Source organism: Pelophylax lessonae (genome assembly GCF_965119305.1).
Source record: "Pelophylax lessonae genome assembly, chromosome: 1".
NCBI classification, from domain to species: domain Eukaryota; kingdom Metazoa; phylum Chordata; class Amphibia; order Anura; family Ranidae; genus Pelophylax; species Pelophylax lessonae.
Genome location: NC_138768.1, coordinates 801,198,359 through 801,218,802, shown reverse-complemented (window position 1 = coordinate 801,218,802; position 20,444 = coordinate 801,198,359). Strand labels below are relative to the sequence as shown.

General features: G+C 40.7%; 1 protein-coding gene across 1 annotated transcript in view; it reads right to left on the bottom strand.

The window, feature by feature from the left end:
* Positions 1–914: 914 nt before the first annotated feature.
* CPZ (carboxypeptidase Z) overlaps positions 915–20,444 on the bottom strand; it is a 158,342-nt gene continuing 138,812 nt past the window's right edge. The window contains exons 10-11 of the mRNA XM_082248384.1: positions 9,153–9,252; positions 915–1,510 (exon numbers count right to left, since the gene is read on the bottom strand). Coding sequence (XP_082104510.1) covers positions 1,155–1,510; positions 9,153–9,252 — 456 coding nt within the window. The 3' untranslated portion in view covers positions 915–1,154. The remainder of the gene's footprint in view (positions 1,511–9,152; positions 9,253–20,444) is intronic.

The window sequence follows — 20,444 nt, the reverse complement described above, 5'->3', positions numbered from 1 at the left end:
TATAAATATTCTGACACAATCAATACACTTTTATTGGATTTTTTTTCTTTTACTAAAAATATGTAGAAGAATACATATTGGCCTAAAATAATGAAAAATTTAGTTTTTTTTACAATTTTTTATAGGGAATGTTATATAGCAGAAAGTGAAAAATAATCTTTTTTTTTTTCCCAGAATTGTCGCTCTTTTATTTGTTTATAGCGCAAAAAAAAAAAAATCGCAGAGGTGATCACATCCAACCAGAAGAAATCTCTATTTGTGGGAAAAAAAGGACATCAACTTTATTTGGGTACTGTGTCACACGACCACACAATTGTCAGTTAAAATAATGCAGTGCAAAATCACAAAAAATGGCCTGGTCATTGAGGGGGAAAACCTTCCGGTCCAGAACTGGTTAAGCAGAATGAAACCCTTCAATATTTACCTCCCCTCCAGCTATGTGACATTGGTGAGTTCCCTTGCTGGTGCCAACATTTTCTCCCCAGCTCCTTCTTATTGTTATTATTTCTGGGTGAAGAAGAGCAGGGTTTGATTCAAACCAGTCATTTTAAGAGAAAGTGGAGGATTGAAAAAGACAGATGGAGAGTTTCAATAACTAGCTAACTATGATTTATACCACCAACCTGCCATGGCTCCATAAACTGACAAAGCTGGACTCCAGTCCTTGGTACATTGAATAACATAACAAAAAAAAATCCTAAAAGCTAACCCTAAAGTTTAGGTGGCTGGACGATTATGAATATATGTGAAAATTGGGAGGAAGCCTTTGGAGAAGAAAGCAGAAAATAGATGAGAAAAGCATAAAAAAAAAAAAAAACAATGCCGTGGGATTTTCCTACTTTACTTTACAAGCTTCGGGAAGATTTAACTAAATAGCTTTGGCCTGCGCACAATTAAGCTTTCAAAACGACATCTGTTTGTAACATTATGTTTATTAAAAAGAGCTTTCCATATTGTCTGTACTATGACATTTGCTGACTTTTGTGATCACTGTAATAAAAAATATTAACTTTGTAAAACTTCATCACTTAATAACTGAAATTACCATGAAAGCAGATAAAAATTTTAGTTTTACACTACAGTAATATAAAACAAACCTGACACTGTTAAAAAGAAACAATTTGAAAGATGTTGCCAAAATAATTATTCCAGGGTTAGTTATTTTTAAGTAGCCACATAGGTCTATTATGACCAAGTATACTGAAATAAGACCACCACCATGGTTTTTCTCTGTCTTGCGATTGTCCATCACCTTCCCCTTCTTCTCCTTGTCGAGCATGTGGGTCATATGAGTCCAGTGGGTCTAATCGATCATAAATGTCTTCTGGGATAACTTTATTAAATTTACGGTTACTAACTTCAACCCTTTGTAAAACAAAGTCAACGCGTCCTGCCTTGGTCATCTTGGCTGGTAGGGTAATTTTTTTGGTGACCTTTGAGTAGCCAAAAGCCTCAGCAGAAACAATGTGGACACCAGGAATTAAGAGTCTCCAATAATCTCCATCCTCAGCTATAAAAACAGTAAAGAAAAATCAGTCAACTAAGAGGATAATCAATACTTTCAAAATCTTCTTATGCATAAATGATGAAATGGCATCTAGAAAAGTTCTCCCGGAGGAGGTTAGATGACAGCTGTAGGCAGAAAATTCACAGTTCACACACTATGGACACAAATGAAGACAAATCAGAGGTTTTAGGAAACAACAAGCATGGACAGAGACAAATACACCTGTAAAAATAAGTCAAATACAGTATGTACATAGCTAACAAATGTACACAATTACACATTTATTATGCACCAATATATCATAGCTAAACCCAATAACAAAAATGTAGTATATTGCAGTATACCAGTCCTTAGGTGTGGGGGTGCCTTGGTTTTCTTTTTCCAGGTGTTTTTTTTTTCTTTAGTTTTACCTGGCAGTAACACATTTGCTGTCCTAGAGTTATAATGAAGGATAGACCGATTATTGGCAAGGGCGATATATCGGGGGCCGATATGCACTTTCCCCGATATATCGGTATCGAACTGGCCGATATTGCCGATATTTTTGTGACGTCATTCTGCCTTCTTGGGCAGCCTCCCTCGCCTTGGACAGCCTCGTCTAATCTCGCAGGAGTGTATCATAGCCATACACCCACCCCCAGCAGCCCGGTGCCAGCCAGCCACCCACATCCACAGGCCCTGTACTACCATCCAAGGTGCCAGACAGCCAGACACCCACAGGCCCTGTACCAGCCAGCCACAGGCACTGTACCAGCCAGCCGCCCAGAGGCCCTGTACCAGCCAGTCACCCTCAGCCCCTGTGCCAGCCACCCACCTACCACAAGGTGCCAGCAAGCCAGCCACCCACCACAGGGTGCCAGCTACCCACCACAGGATGCCAGACAGCCAGCCACCCACCACACGGTGCCAGACAGCCAGCCATCCACCACAGGGTGCCAGCCAGCCACCCACCACAGGACGCCAGCCAGACAGCCACCCACCACAGGGTGCCAGCAAGCCAGCCAGCCATTAAGCATTAAACAAAAATTAACATGTTCAGTACCAGATTTGTGTCAAAAATTGTCTTTATTTTTCAAAACTTTAAATGTACAAAATATCGGCCCATATCAGCGAATACCGATATGTTGTGACCAAAATATCGGTATCGGCCCTGAAAAAAACATATTGATCTATCCCTAGTTATGATGCATCTGTATCTATCAAGGAACAGCATTGTCACATTGGAATAGATTTACTAAAATCGGAGAGTGCAAAATCTGGTGCGGTTGTGCATATAAACCAGCTTCCAGTCGTTTTTTTTTTTTTTTGTCAAAGCTTAAAGTAGAACTATATTCAAAAGAAGAGGGTGTTGGGCGCTTCCGACCAAGCCAAAGAGGAGAAACAGGGGGATTCACTGCTGTAAGAGGGATGCAGGGGATGTCTCCAAAGTCTTGTAAGGAACCGTCACAAAAGGCTGAATACTAGGCTGCGCTGGCGGGAGAAACTCCGAGGAATCCGTTAGTGAGCATGAAAAGAGAAACAGGCGCCATGTAATAAGCCATAAAATGTATTGCACAACGAATAACATAGTATCTTACACTGTGGTAAGCTTCAATCCGTATCTCAGCGAGTCCAGCCGCACGATCCGGCCGTCCACCGGCCCGGAGGTGACGTCACAGGAAGCTGGTCCGGAGGGTTGGTTACATCGGAAGCCGCGGTGAAACGCAAGCTCCCGGAAATGACGCAACGCGTTTCGGAGCATGCGTACTCGGCTCCTTTCTCAAGACGCTTGAGAAAGGAGCCGAGTACGCATGCTCCGAAATGCGTTGCGTCATTTCCGGGAGCTTGCGTTTCACCGCGGCTTCCGATGTAACCAACCCTCCGGACCAGCTTCCTGTGACGTCACCTCCGGGCCGGTGGACGGCCGGATCGTGCGGCTGGACTCGCTGAGATACGGATTGAAGCTTACCACAGTGTAAGATACTATGTTATTCGTTGTGCAATAAATTTTATGGCTTATTACATGGCGCCTGTTTCTCTTTTCATGCTAAAGTAGAACTATAGGCAAAACTTTTTTTTTTATTTTGGATAGAGTAAGGGATGGTTATAACCATAGGCAGATTTTTTTTACGCCATCTATGTGCCATTGCAAAGATTTCCCTTCACTTCCTGTCCCATAGCCAAAGAGGAAGAGAGAGGAAATCCCTGCAAATTAGGGGAATTCCTTGGGGCCCCCCAGGTCACTGGAATTAGTGCCCCCATTGGAAGATTTCCCCTCTATTATTTTTCTGGGGACAACCCAAAATGTGGGATTTTCTTTTGCTTTCACTTTTAATGATAATAGTAAACAGGACAAATAGAGAGGGGGAATCTCCCTAATGGTGGCACAGACAGCAAGAAAACTGGCAGGCGTTCTTATCACTCTCCACTCCATCTAAAACTAAAAAAAAAAGTTTTGCCTTTAGTTTTACTTTAATTGAACAAGCTAAAGTTAGAAACTGATTGGCTACCATGCACAGGACAAGAAGGGTTTTAGGAATACAAAATCCCCCCCCCCTTTTTCATAACATAGGGTATGGAATTCTGTAGTCCACAAAAAAAGCTGGCCCAGATTTCTGGCCCAGTCACCAGGTATTTTTGCCATTTTTTTAACTGCTGTAACAAAACACTTTCAATGGTTTATTTACCAGCCAGGAAGGGGACAGGTAAGATAAGTTTACAGTTAGGGTTTACATGCACTTTACAAAATCCACTGCAAATAGCAATATAGGTCATGAGAATAACTTTTACCTTTTTGGCAAAGCTAAACAAGGAATTAGGTATACCCTGTATTAGTAAGGCACGTGTTCTGTAATGTTAAATGCCAAATAGAATGTAACTTACTACTACTAATAAATATACCATGACCTAAATAAATGGGAACATGAAAAACATGGCTTTAAAGCGGTATTTAATATAAAAAAAAAAATAGTTATTTTGCAGCTGACTAATTTTAGATGAGGTGGCTGCATTAGTCCTAATTTTTTAGGGTTTTGTCCTTTATTTTCACCTGGTGATCCAGCCAGTAAGTCTGATAGTTTTCAACTTTCTTCAACAGACCAAGTTATTCAGACAAAGTAGCAATTGGAAGGTTGAGACAAACCATTCTCTCTATCACTGACAAGGTTCTTACAATAGTCAGATTTTCTTTTTCAAATTCTTTATTAGAGATAAGAAACAACAACCATAGTCACAGTGCAAGCTCAGCAGATTGTAGTAGTTTGTAAAACATAGTAATCAAACTAATGAACAACATCAACTTAGTAAAGATAATAAGCAAGTACATGTAGGCTCGTAGAGAAAGGCAGGTAGCGTAGCTTAAATAATGACCAGGCAAGCATCATAAAGATTAAGACCAATGGACTTGAAACACTATCTGTAATGGCTCCGTACATAGTATGCAGTATGTATCAGAGTATGCAAAGGAATTCTAGATCAGAAGATCTAAAAGAAAAAATAAATTTTCCATAATAGTGGAAGGGGAAGAGGGGAGGGAAGGGACGGAGGAAGGGAGGGGAAGTAGGCTACGAAGGATTCCCCGTGCGAGAAACTCTGCGTAAGGCCTCACGGTCACCGGCATCAGCACTCAGAGCCTATCCTTCCTCTGAGAATATGAACAAGTTCCAACAGTCCCAGGTTTTTAAGTATTGTTCTCTTCTACCTTGTGTGGCGAGTACCAGGTCTTCCAAGTCATTGATAGACTTCACTTTTTGCAACCATAGGGAAATCGTGGGTGGAGATGTGTCCTTCCAGTGGAGGCTAATACGTGACTTTGCAGAATTCGTTAGATGGCGGAGGACAGAATTTTTGTATTGTGTCGGTGCGATATCGGAACAGTGGAGTAGGAAGAAGGCAGGGTCGTCGGGAACTACATAATCTGTCATCAGTTGAGATATCCTGCGCGCTTCACTCCAGAAGCCCCGAATTTTAGAGCAGCTCCAAAAGATATGGAGTAACGTGGCCCGATCTTGTAGACAGCGCCAGCATCTGTCTGAGGTCTCGGGGAAAAGTCGTCGAAGCTTTACCGGAGTGTAGTACCAGTGCGACAACAGTTTGTAATTTGATTCTTGAATGCGAGTGCAAATGTAGGATTTAAGAGCGAATCGAACAATGTTTCGTCTCTGAGTCCCCGTGAATGCCCTATGTAGTTCACCTTCCCATTTTAAGATACCCGGTAGTACGAAATCATCTGCGGGTAAGGAAAGTAATGAATACAGCCGGGAAAGAGCGTGGTGGAAGGGGTCCGTGTCCCATTAGTAGGTCTTTAAAGGGCGTCAGATCTTTTACAAAAAGGGCATGTTAGTCCAATTCTCGCAGGAAGTGGAGAAGTTGTAATGCCTGCCAGGGGGAGAGACGAAATTGGCCACCAGAAGATGTCAGGTGAGAGAGGGACGCCCAGGCACCCGCCGCGATAAAGTGGGAAGCCTAAATCTGTGCCCAGGCCATCACATCCAGGAGGAAAGGCCGGGTTGCCCAGAATCGGAATAGTGGGAGTGTATATTCGATAGGCCCTTGCTAAAGGCGACCGTTGCACAAGTGCGGAGTGTCGGGCCTTTGAGAGAATGTTGTTTAACCATGTCCGGGAGAGTTTGGAGACACCACGGGGCTCTAGGGAGATATATCGGAAATAAAGATAGTTCCAGAGCCGACCAGAGTTTCAAGTGAGCATGCCTAGCCCAGTCAATCCATCTAGTCAACTGGGCTGCCTTGTAGTAGCGTCTGGAATCAGGCATCGCCACACCTCTGTGGGTCTTAGGTAGTCTAAGAGTACGTTTGGGCACCCGAGGTCGTTTCCCGGCCCAGATAAATTTGGTAAAGACGGAGTCAGCTTTCCAAAAGAAAGTCGCTGGGATGAAAACTGGCAGCGTTTGGAACAGGAAAAGGAACTTCGGTAATATGGACATTTTCAAGATGTTGCATCGTCCAAACCAGGAGTGTAGTCCTGTCGACCATTTGTCCAGCAGGGCACAAATGGATCCCAAGAGGGCTGGAAAATTCAGGCGGAACACGTCCGCCGGATTTGGAGGGAGGAGAGTACCCAGATATTTTAGGGCCAATGGCGCCCACTTAACAATAGTCAGATTTTAATCATTTATGTAAAAGCTTTAACCTAAAAGGAAAAAATTGGTGCTGTGACAGCTTAAAAACTGTTAACAGACGTTCAGCTGTAAAGTGATTGTAAAGTCTCATTTAAAAAAGAATAAATAAATAACAAACATGTTATACTTGTTGGTTGGTTGGTTGATTTTACACAGAGTGGCCCGGATCCTCCTCTTCTCGGGTCCCTCTTCTGTGCTCCTGGCCCATCCCTCCTGTTAAGTGCCCCCACAGCAAGCAGCTTGCTATGGGGGCACCCGAGCCGAGTCACATCTCCCTGTGTCCATTCAGACACGGAGCCACGACCCAGCCCTGTCCCCTCTCTTTCCTGATTGGCTGACTGACATTGATTGGCAGCAGCGGGAGCCAATTACGCCGCACTGCTGTCTCAGCCAATGAGCAAGGGAGTCCCGGGCAGCTGGAAAAATCCTGCAACATCACTGGATAAAGATTGGCTTAGGTAAGTATTAAGGAGCTGAGGGGGACTGCTGCGCACAGAAGGTTTTTTTACCCTAATGCATAGAATGCATTAGGATAAAAAGAAATCTTCTGCCTTTAAAATCCCTTTAATTTGCTGGTCAAATCCATCTAAATCTTCTAGGGCACCTAACTCCCCTTTCCCAAAACTGCTGCTGTCCAAAGGTGTCTCTATTGCTCCTCATCCAGAGTGGATCCACCCTAAGAGACAAAATGTGCTATTGGCCAGATTACTAGGTAAAGATAAAGGGAAAAAAGTCTGAAAAAGAAAACTAATGCAGCCACAATTAAGTATTGGTAAGATGCAATATATTACAATTTTGCCTTTTTTTTGTACTGTTTCAGGTCAGTTAATTTAATAATAATCTAATATGCAATTAAGTTCAGAATAATGATTTCAACACTGGGATCAAATTTTATGGAAACCCGATGTATTGAGGTGAAGGCAGTGGTTCCTTTGGATAAAATAAGGACTTTTCAGTCTCACACTAGTTGGGGCACTGCATTGCCAACATTACCGAAATAAATATAAACTGTCTGTAGAAAGTGCAGCTTAATTTAAGCCACCAAAAAGTCTGAAGAAAAATTGCAAAGCATTTTCTTTTGCATTTGAGTAGCGATATTCATCCCATGCTAAAGATAAAATAAATTTAGGCTAGGTTTGCACATGTTCGCTGCGAATTTCCCCTCCATTTTCACAGCTAATTTCCTATGCAGCTGTTCAGCGGTTCGCCTGCGATTTAGATGCGGTTCAGATGTGCATTTTTTAAGGCAGCGGCCACCGGCGTCTTTAACATTAGCTGGTTATTAAGGAGCCGTCCTGGAAGCCGCATGCTGCATCCTTAACAACCAATGACTCATCAGCTGAAAGTAAAAAAATAACTTTCCAGCAATAAAAAATTGTGAAAAAACAGCACAGGCCCCCCAATCCATACCAGGCTCTTTCTTTTTTTAGTGGCAGCAGGCGTCGTGATTGATGATAGATCTACACCTTGGGACATTGCTTTTTATTTTTTAATAAAGCACTTGTCATAAAAAACCTTCTGTGTGCAGCAGCTCCCCTAATATCCATCCCTACCCAGTGATGTGCACAAGAGACTCAGCTGCCTCCCTCCTCATTGGCTGAGACAGCAGCGGATTGCCATTGGCTCCCGCTGCTGTCAATCAAAGTCAGTGAGCCAATGAGGAGAGAGAGGGGGTGGGGCCTAGCTGCGGCTCTATGTCTGAATGAACACACAGAGCTGCCGCTCGGCGCGGGTGTCCCCATAGCAAGCTGCTTGCTGTGGGGGCATTTGGCAGGAGGCCTGAAGAAGGACCAAAGAAGAGGATCTGGGCTGCTCTGTTAAAAAAAAAAAACACTGCACAGAGCAGGTAAGTATATGTTGATATTTTTAAGCAAAATGTTTGATATTTTTAAGCAAAAAAAAAACCCAAGACTTTACTAAAAAAAAAGCTTCTAGAGATGATATGGTTACTGCATTTAATACCTGTAGTAGTTAAAGTGTGATTAAAGCCACATCATTAGGAACTATCAATATATGGTATATTACATGTTGTTCATACTTATGGGATTAATTTTCTGTATTCTACAAAAAACCTGGTTGATCCTGCTGTTCTCTATCTCCACCTTCTGTCCATGTCCCCTGATGCAGTTGTGGATTTTGCAGAGCAGTGTTGTCAACTCTGCACATGCTCAGTTTTCAGTTGATTTCTACCCTGAGCTTTTCCTCCCTATTACATCTGAGCAGCCCATGTGACTATAAAGTCACACATATGGGAATTTACACTTTGACAGCCCATTCCCTTCCTTCTTCAAGCCCATTAATCAGCTAAGCACAATGGAGGTGGAATAATACATTTAGATAGAAGGAGGCCTCAACTCTCTGTTATTCTAAGACACAGGCTAGAGGGGCGTGACACAGCCAATGACTGGCAGAAATCCGCCCACACCACGTTATTGCCAAAAAATAATAAAGATTTGATTTCAAATATATATTTGTATGACAATTTAAAATAGTTTTTTTTTTTTTCAGTCCAAAAGATTGAAAAGTACCTGTCATGATGTCATGGCGAATTCCTTTCACTGAGATGCGGGCATTTTTAATGGGATTTCCATGTTCATCCTTCACTACTCCTTTTATGCCTCGGTGTACCTGATTGTAAAAGAAAATAAGAGAATAGTCGATTCTTTTATCTTGTTGGCTGCCAGTGGTCAACTTCCATTTTGCAACAATAACATGCTTATTACAGACTTAAAGCAGTAGCAAACCGCATTAAAAAAAATCCAAAAAAATTGGGCCCCTCAGGACACTAGTATAATGTGTTAATATGGATTGTGGGAATCATGGCTGCAGGACGGCTCTCTCAATGGATGGCTGCTACTATAGTAAATCTTTCCTAAACGGTGCACATTTAGGAGATATTTACTGTACCTACATGTAAGCCGATTTACAGGTACAAGTAAGCCATCGGGGATTTACTACCACTTAAACGTTTTTTTACTGACCAATAAACTATTATATTCTTTTAAAAAATGAAAAGGATCCAAAGAGAAAAATAAATATTGTTTAATTTGCGTGTCATAATTTGCAAACGTTTATCAAACTGGAATTTTCACCAAATACACTAAATTTGTTATTTGCACAAACACAAAAAAAACTACTAATCTAAAACTACATAGAAGAAAAGACTGCAGTATGAGAAATATTTCTACACCCAAAAAAACATGTACCTGTAAAACATGAGCACACCGTAAATAGATAATTTATACTGTATTAATTATAGCATGCTATGCCAAGCTGTGGGTTCCAAAGTAAGCAAAGTCCTTTCTTGTATAACCAGAGGAATGGACTCCAGAGAGAGAGATATAATTTTACCCCTGTACAAATTATTAGTAAGACCTCATCTGGAATATGCAGTTCAGTTTTGGGCACCAGTTCTCAAAAAGGATATTGGAGAATTGGAGAAAGTGCAGAGAAGGGCAACCAAACTGATAAGAGGAATGAAGGAGCTCAGCTATGAAAAAAGATTAGAGGAACTGAGTTTATTCTCTCTTGAGAAGAGGAGATTAAGGGGGGATATGATCACCATGTATAAATACATAATAGTGAACTTGGTGTAATAGTGAACTTGTGTTGGGTTATTCACTTTAAGGTCAACACAGAGGACAAGGTGACACTCTTTACATCTAGAGGAAAAGAGATTTCATCTCCAAATATGAAAAGGTTTCTTCACAGTAAGAGCTGTAAAAAAGGGGAATAGACTCCCTCCAGAGGTGGCTCTGGCTAGCTCACTAGATTGCTTTAAAAAGGCCTGGATTGTTTCCTGGCTGTACATAATATCAATGGGTACTAATATTTATAAGTAAAGTTGATCCGGGGAATATCCGATTGCTCTCGGGGGATCAGGAAGGAATTTTTTTTCCCCTGCTGTAGCAAATTGGATCATGCTTTGCTGGGGTTTTTCGCCTTCCTCTGGATCAACTGTGGGTATAGGATTGTGTATATGGGATTGTATGGTTGGGTTTTCTTTACTGTTTTTTATTGGTTGAGCCAGATGGACTTGTGTCTTTTTTCAACCTAACTATGTAACTGTAAGTATTATATTGGGCATTGTTACAGACCCTGGATGGTGCAAACACAGCACGCACCAGGGATGTGGCATAAAAAACACAATAAACTCTATGGGTGGCCGTTTCGTCAGACTGCATGCGCCGATGACATCATCGGCTGCACGCAATGTAAATATCTCCTAAATGGTGCAAGTTTAGGAGATATTTACAGTACCTATAGCGAAGCCTTATTAAAGGCTTACCTATAGGTAAAAGTCGTCAAAGTAGGTTTACAACCACTTTAATGGCTAGCCATTTCCGGTAAAACAAGCTAAAAACTAGTTTTGCAGCACAACAAAAAGGATATGCAAGTGCTAGTCAAAGTGTTAAAACATTTTTATGCCCAAGACTGAAAATTCAAAGTTAAATCCTGGCCTGAAATTCCTAGAAATGTCATCCATTGTTAAAAAAAAAAAAGAAACAATGTTAACTCTTCAGTTAATGCATAATTTAAGCTGAAAACTGGTATTACTCTGATGTTTCCAATGTTTGGCTTCTATTCCTGCTTACATTTGGATGCAGCTTATGGAATTCACATGAGGTTGGGTTGGACTTTTTCCACCATGTGATGTCTCTTTCTGTAACCTCTGGGCTACGTAACAAAGTGGTGAGAGGTTCAACATATTTCCAGAGAAACATTTCTATAAAAACTATTTAAATCATAATAAACAGCAGATTGTAAGCTCTAACGAGCAGGGCCCTCTGATTCCTCCTGTATTGAATTGTACTGTAACTGTATTGTCTTCCCCACACTGTAAAGCACTGCGCAAACTGTTGGTGCTATATAAATCCTGTATAATAATAATAAAATATACTAGTACATATTTTATACATTGTTTTTTTATATGCTTACATTCATATTTTTAGTCTAGCAATTTATTTGCATTGCTGTGCATTGCGGAGGACATGTCCTCAGTGGGGATGATTTATGTTCATTCTTGCCTATTTGGCATTGCAAAATATTTAAATTAAATAATTAGTTAAATGTTTAGAAAATTCCCAGTTTAGATGTTTTCTTATCAAATCGCCATGTTTAAAATACATGGAAGAAGCTAGTTTAGGACTAACCCCAGTACTTGACATACCGGATTCAAGCTACTTTTTCAAAAGTACAGCGCAGGGTGATTGGATGATCGGATAAAACATCTATGCCCTGCAGAAAAAAAACATTTTTTTAAATTTTTTTAAATGGGTTAAAGTTGTCAGGTAACAGATAAGTCACTGCTTAGATTTTGGCTTACACATTTCAGCCTGGGCTACTAAGCTCTCTAGACAGGAGGCAAGGAGACTGAGAACATTTTAAAAAAGTGCTTAAAGTTTCTCATCATGGAAAAAATGAGGTCTAAAATATATTAAAGTGGAGTTCCAGTCTTTTTTTTTTGTTTATTAAAAGTCGGCAGCTACAAAAAGTGTAGCTGCTGACTTTTAGATTGTAAGGCTTTGTAGAATAGGAGGGAGTCCTAAAAAATTGTTCTGCTCAAATTTGTTCATGTGGCCATCCTTTTTGTAGAAAGTGGTGGGAAAAGCCTGGTGTGAACTCTGGATTGTGTCTAAGAGAGGCAAGGGGTCTCAGGTAGGAAGTCTGTTCATAGTTTTTGTTAGTAATTTGTAGGCAATGGATAGATGGGCCTATAGTTGGGTGATCCTTGTCGTAACCGACTCCATGTGTGGTTGGAAGCCAAGCAATTAGTAGGGGGATTTGGGAGCCTGCGTTCTCTATTTGGACCCATGCTTTGGTGTTTGTATGGAGGTTCCAGTCAGCAATTCTTGTTAAGTGGCAAGCCAAATAGTAATTATAAATGTTTGGTAGGCCTATGCCTCCTTTTGGTTTTGGCAGTGTGAGTTGGCCGTAACTGAGTCTGGGTCATTCGTGGCCCCAAATAAAGAGAGTGAAAGCTTTCCTATATGCAGCAAAGAATGTTTTAGAAAGTTTAATAGGTACTGCCTGTAAGACATATAGGATACGGTGGAGAACATTCATTTTTATTATGGCTGCTCGGCCAAACCATGAAAAGGGACCTTTGTGCCATTTTTGAAGGTTGTGTTGTATGTTTCCTAGTATGGGCTAATAATTTAGGTGATATAAGTCAGATAGGCGACTGGGAAGTTGTATGCCTAGATAGGTGATAGATTGCGTCTTTCAGGTAAAAGAAAATTTGGTTCTTCAGTCATTTAATTCGAAGTATGGTAAAGTTATGTTGAGAGCGTAAGACTTGGAAAAGTTAATTTTTAAGTTGGATAAAACCCTGTATTGTTCGAATTTGTTCAGTAGGTTTGGGATCGTACTTTGTGAAGCTGCTGACTTTTAATAAACAGCCACTCACCTGTCCCACGATCCAGCGGTGCACTTACCCCAGCCGTGTTCTCCCCATGTCCTCCCATGGCGGCATCTCTACTCACTTTTGGACATTTGGGTGCCCTCTGCGCATGCGTGAGTGGCGCTTCTCTCTGTGACTGGTCCCGAAATCTTCTGGGATCTGTCATGTGTTCTAGAAGACTTTGGCAAAGAGAACTTCTGCTTCTGATCGCCTAAGGCGACCAGAACCTAAATGGGAGCAGGTATCTGTCAAAATCGGGTACCTGCCCCCCCCCCCCTCCCTAAAAGCTCAGTTTCACAAGCAGGAGCCAGGAAGGAGGCCTTAAAGCGGAAGTTCCACTTTTGGTTGGAACCCTGCTTCAATATCAGTTCATGTTTACCTGAAAAAAAAATAAGAATTACACCTGAAATGTTTTTTCTTCATTCATACTGTATTAGTGTTACTAAACTGCCCATTTATCTCACCAAAGCTTATATTACCAAAATTCAGTCCGCTATAAATAAATTTATCTGGGGCAACAAGCATCCCAGATACGCTGCCAACATTTTATACCACCATCAACACTCTGGAGGTCTAGGCCTCCCCCATATTTGGATTTACTATATTAGCAGTAGACTGGCTCAAACTGCACATTGGCATAATTGCCCCTCAAACCTGCCCTGGATAACCTTTGAGCAGAACTCAGTGACCCCTTATCATTTAGCAGGTCTATTATGGGACTCTTCGATCCCTCTGCGCAAAATTTCCTCCAGAAACTCAATAGTTACTGACACCCTTAAAATTTGGAGATTTATTATCAAAAAATGGCCTCTCAAATCTTGTCCCCCTCCAGGCACTTCATTTCTAGGGGACCCCAGATTTCATGAAGCATTTAACACCCCCGAAAGATTCACATGGTGGTCAGACAATAAATTAACCTCGATATATGACCTATATGATGACAGGGTTTTCCTCTCCTTTGATAAACTATTAGACATGAAAAGCATCCCTCTTTCTGAAAAAACAAACCACGAACTGATTAAACGTTACTTTGAATCGTGTCACCCTGAGCCATCAGGATCTCCCCTTAGCACTTTTGAACACTTATGTTTAAAGGATATCACAGGCAGGAGACATATCTCCACACTCTACACTTCTCTTAATGCAAGCGTCACGAGTGCGAAATTGAGTTATATGATCAGATGGGAATTGGAACTGCAAATCTCCCTGTCAACGGGGGACTGGCTGGCTATGTGGCTAAACCTACGTAAGGCCACCAAATCGCTAGGAGTTAGGGAAACTGCCATTAAAATATTTACGAGATGGTACTATACCCCCAAAAAATTAAATAAGTTCTACCCTGAGGTCTCCCCCAATTGTTTTAGGGGATGTGACACTATAGGCTCTCTGAAACACATTTTATGGGACTGCCCCAAAATCCAAAACACCTGGTCTGAGGTATTCCTTCTAATAGAAAAAGTAACAGGGGAAAAATTTCCCTTAAATCATACTCAATGCTTACTTTTTAAAAATATCCCATAAATCTCAACACAACTCACACGTCTTACACATACCATCTGCATTGCGATGTTATGGGCGATCACTAAACATTGGAAAGAAGCGGTAGTTCCTTTTCCTCAGGTTTTGGGTAGAATAGAGGATATCAAATTGATGGAGCAGTATCATCATTCTATCACAAACTCAAAGAAAATATTCGACCAAAAATGGTCCCCCTGACACTTGTCTAAATGCTCCTTGATCACATAAACAAAATATTCTGTAATTTCTGTCCGGTCAATAAGTAAGAGGTCACGCCCTCGAAATCACTAAATCCATCACCACTATTGTCTCATGAGATGCTATGTACGGACACCTCCTCTTGAGGCAGAGGATCTGCCCGTAGCATTCATTAATTCACGAATATTCCTATATATTCTTCCCTGAATTTTGAAAATTATCTATTTTCTGAAATAATATATGTTGAGCAACAACTAAATATATGCTTATTGTTACTGTTTGTTTTATGTATGTTTATTGTCTGTAAGATCTATTAAGATTGTATTTTCAAAATTATGTTACAACCGTTTCTTTTTTGTACTTGAATATACTTTTAATAAACATTTATAATCAAAAAAGTGTTACTAAACTGCCAACAGTAAAATCAGTCTGTATATGCAGTAAAGTATGCTTTTTATAATCACTGTAGAACCTAAGAGGTTAATCCTCTGTATTGTGTAAAAAAGGTGTTTGATCCCATCTTCTCTGATCCTCCCCTTTTTCCACTGTCCCCAATCCATCTCCTGACAGTACAGAGCCGTGGGGGTAATCTGCACATGCTTAGTTTAGTGTGTATTGATGGAGAGCTTTTTTTTTTGGGGGGAGAGAGCATGTGATCAGCACAGGGCCAATCAGCACTGTTCAGACAGAAAGTCAGGGGTCATGCAGCCTGACAGTCAGAGTAGATATGAACTTAGCAGTTTCTGGTTACTAAAATAATTGAATGTCCATGTTCTGTGTACTGTGGGAGACCAGATATAGTGAATGAAGGATATTGGTTTTAGTAACACTTTAACCTTCCTAGCGGTATTCCCGAGTGTGACTCGGGGTAAGATTTTAGAGCCAAAAGCGGTAACCCCGAGTCACACTCGGGGTAGCGCTAGGAAGATCGCTGGATGCTGGAAGAGGTTTTACTTACCTTTTCTCCGGGATCCAGCGATGTATCCCGGCGGTGTGCGGTGGCGGAGCTCTCTCCCGATCGTCTGCGAGCCCCGGCTTCCGTCTCCGGCGGGGTGGAATCGGCGGCAAATTCGAATGTAAAACACACCAAACACACTGATACCGTTCAAAATAAAAAAAAATCACATTACATTGCCCCCCCAGTGCCCTTTCCTGCAGTTTTACTGTACTTTTTATGTAAATATATGTATATATATATATATATATATATATATATATATATATATATATATATATATATGTATATACATATATATATATATGTACATCTATATATATATATATATATATATATATATATATATACATATACATATATATATATATATATATATATATATATACATAATTCTTGAGCAGCCCAAACCAACTGTGTACATATTATATATATATATATATGTATACATACATATATATAATATATATATAATAAATGTATACAGTTGGTTTGGGCTGCTCATTCACAAGAATTACATGCAAAATAATGGTACCGCTTTCAGCACCTAAAATCCAAAAGAATCATACCGCCAGGGAGGTTAATCGAACAAGCTGAAGTATTTAGTACTGATTGGTTTCTATGCACAGCTGCATCAGATTTTGTACTCTCTGGTTTTAGTAAATCAACCCTGATGTTTTATACCACATAGCATCAAAATGAGTCCAAACTGATGGCTGTGTCTGTCTCAGAAGATCTTTACTCTAGTTATCAATTGGTTCAAACAATCATATGCAAGCAAAACATCTATTTTTAAAAAATGTCCTTGCACGTGATTTTTCATCACATTTACTAAGCTAAAGTAATGTTTCCTTGCCAAGTGCCTCTATTCCTTTAGTAAATCTACCCCAATGACACACTGAAGCCAGTAACCACCACTCCACTAGTATTTTTAGAAGAAGTTTAACAATAACAGCCTGTATAGTACTTCACTTAGCATGGTCTTCCATCAGTGAGGAGCTGAAGATGCAAAAGATCTTTTGATCGGCAAAGTTGTAGTTATACAATAGTACAATAGTTTTTACTAATAGTATACTAGGTATACTATTGTACCATAGTATTGAAGTTATACTATTTTTGGGTGTGCCCACTTTTCCATTATGGCAAAGTCTCAGCAGTCAGAGGCAGTGTTAGTAGTAGGCCAAAATTCCTCCTGTGAACATTGGGTACGTAAGTTACCCAATTGGGTTACTTAAGTTACGTAAGTTACCATTGGGTACAGTAAGGCTGGCCAGAGACAGTTCAAATCTCGGCCAGTTCAGCAGGAACCAGCTGAGATTCGAACCGTGTGTGGGCAGGCTGAATGTACCAAGTTGACCTATTGATCAACTTGGGTACAACCAGCCTACAGGATTCACTATTGCCAGTGGCTACTATAGCTGTTAGCAATAAGTCTTCTCCCTGTGGAAAAAGCTTCCCCCCCTCCCCCTGTCAGCAGGGCTGTCTTTAATGCAGGGCAAAAGGGGCAGCTGCCCCGGGTCCAGTTATTGTTGTGGGGCCCAAAGCAGCTGCCCCTTGAGCCCGCACTGCCCACAAATAATTGATAAGTGGATTTAAGAGGGACAAAGAAAATGTTTGCACAGGGTCCAATCAATAGTAAAGATGGCCCTGCCTGTCAGCACTGTCTGTGTTGATGGGGGAATCAGGCAAATTTCTTTCCTGCAACCTGCGGTTGTATGAAAGAAAATTGTATTGTCTATGGGCCTCTCTAACTGCTACAACCTAATTTCTGATTGTTTTTATTTGTGTTTAATTATTTCCTTAGGGTTGCCTTTTGTTTCACATTTTCCTGGTTTGCTTTAAGAATTTTTTCCAAACTAATATTAAAACAGACTAAAATACAGCAAAGTTAAACTAAATAATGCGTGTATAGCAAGGCACTACATCTGTTCAAGATGTATTTAAATGTTTTTTTTAGGAACAATCTTGCAATTTTTTCAGTGGCTCTTTAAGTCAGCTGTGCATGAACTCACTCCACAGTCTATCAAATATCAAATTAAACACAACTCAAGTTAGTGTGACACAGTATAATAATGGTTGCCTTATTAGACTCTTCTGCCTGGAAGATAAAACTTTCATTTCCATTTGCTGCGCCTTGTACCCTGTTTCTATTGATTTCTGAAATGTCATCTCAGACACTTTATTTAAGTACTTCACTTGCCTAAACAACCTTTTTATAAGGATGTAAAATGATTATGTGAAACTGTTTCGTCCAACTTTCAGATAATCAATGCTGCAGGTACTTCTAATCCCTGTAAATGGATCTGGTGTGCATCAGCCTGTAATAATCCTTGATTGGACTTGGCAAATTTGAGTAGCATCTCAAGTAATTCACTAAACTTTATCTCCATATTTTATCAGCCTTCTGCTTTTGCTCCACATTTTAGAAAGGCTAGACTTCCACAATGTCTCCATGGCCAATCTTTAATCTTGAAAGCTTTAATGTGTAATGTGTATGGATTTTATTTGGCTTTATTGTGCTCACCAAGTACAATTTCCACCAGAGACCTGTAAAATGGAATGGACTTGGTGGTCTGAACTGCAGTACTTATGTTCTTATAAAGCTTACCACAAGCAACATTAATGTTCTGCACTGAGAGCTTTCAATATTCCGACGAGGCCGCCAACTCTGTCAATGTCTTCACTGTTAGTTAAGGAAATGCAGAAACGTTAAAGCTAACACAAGTTCTTTAAATAGAAATATGCTTGGGTCTCATTTAAATAGTCAAATCCAAACAAATCAGTTTTGCAGGTATCTGCATTTCTTCAGGGAAGCCCTACAGCCATACACAGAAAAAGATACAAAAACATGGCAACCACCAAGACTGAATTCACATCTTTGCTCTGCAGTAGCGTGCACTTTACCAAGCATTTTTGCAATGCACAGTAACCACAGTCCACAGTGTGGTGCCATTCATTTTTAATGGTGCCCCAATGCACAACCCTGACACACCACAATGGATCTGTGTTTTAGCACACCACGACAAACAACTATGACCCATCTGTCTGTCATGGTGGCCCATGTTGGAAAAAATAAAGGTCCGTTAAAACCAGCATTGTATGTTGAAAGTTCATTTGCAAGATTAATGCTAAGCATAAATAAGTGGGGGGTACTGCGCTTCTGGGTAGATAATAAATAAACTGTGCTTAGTGTCAGTGCCTGTCACAATAAAAGAAGGGAACTAAACCATGTGTGGGTGGAATATAACAAATAAATACATACTCATAGTAGGAAATCGCAATGCTAAAATATTGATGCGACACTCTAAAAATTACATAAAAATCACTTAGTGTGCTGATAATATTATAGTGACAAATAAAGTGCTCAGGTGCATACAAATAAATAAATTAAAGTGTCCTCTGTGCTCCACACAAATACAATAGTCTGGGTGAGGTATAGTCCAAAAAGTTGAGGTAAGTGTTCAGGTGGGGGGAAATAATCCACAGGTGCTACTCCTTCACCTGACACCGTGCTTAAGGTGGTGGGGTGCTTCTCCTTATCCCCTCTAAGTGTACTAGCCGCTCACCTTAGGATCTAAGGGTAAAAGCCTTAACATTAATCCAGGGGCCTCCTCTCCAGTCCTATCTCGTGCTCCACTAGGGTCAGATATCTGGGCTGCTGCGGGTGAATTGGCTCCCTCTCCCTTTCCAGGTTCCCAGCGGTTACAATGAATCTCGAAACAAATGCTCAAGATAGTGCAAGTACGTCATGGATAACAAGTGCTTTATTAAAGTAAGGTTAAAACCACTTACATTTGCTGAGTAAGAAAAGCGCAAAGGATAGCGTCGGAGTGGGATCGCAGTCCTCACCGTTCGGACCGGAAGTGACGCACATTGCGGAAGTGAGGACTGCGATCCCACTCCGACGCTATCCTTTGCGCTTTTCTTACTCAGCAAATGTGAGTGGTTTTAACCTTACTTTAATAAAGCACCTGTTATCCATGCATGCATTTTGCTGCTTTTAACAAGCTGGGAGCCAGTTATTTACCGAACAGGAATTAGACATCATAACAGAGACATATCCCTTGTGAGATGGCTTAGCTGGAGGTCTCTATTATCAGATAAAGGGAACTGCAAAGCAAGAAGATCAGCTGTGCTGTCTCATTACATATTCTGCAGTGCTCTGAGAACCCTTTGTCAGTAATAAATGTAAACCAAAGACTGTATATAGTAAAAACAGAACCCAAACCATAAGGCCCCTTTCACACTAGCGGACCATTCAGATCCGCCTGTCAGTTTTTCAGGCGGATCTGAACGGATGCCCCATGCATCTCTATGGGGCATCGGATGTCAGCGGAGACATGTCTGCTGACATTCGATCCAATCTGGTCCGTCAAATCTGGACAGGTGGAAACCCCATTTTCCATCCGTCCAGCGGATCAGATCGGATCACTAAAGCAAAACACCCCTATTTTACATTTTGGGAATAATTACTTCAATGATCCAACCATGTGAAAAGCAAATTTCTGATTCCTTATTTCATTTGCACATAAGTAAATAACTAAAGCTTAGATTTAGGTAAAATTTTCTTTAAAAAAATCAGCACATGGAACAGTACATGCACTTGTCAAGAGTATGCTCACCCTTTCTGCCCCGCCACCATTCATAGAAGCTGTATTATAGATTCTGTGAATAACAAGCTATCTATGAATGGAGGATGGGTAGATAAATGAAAGCTTTCTCCATTCATAGAGCACTTTTCATTGA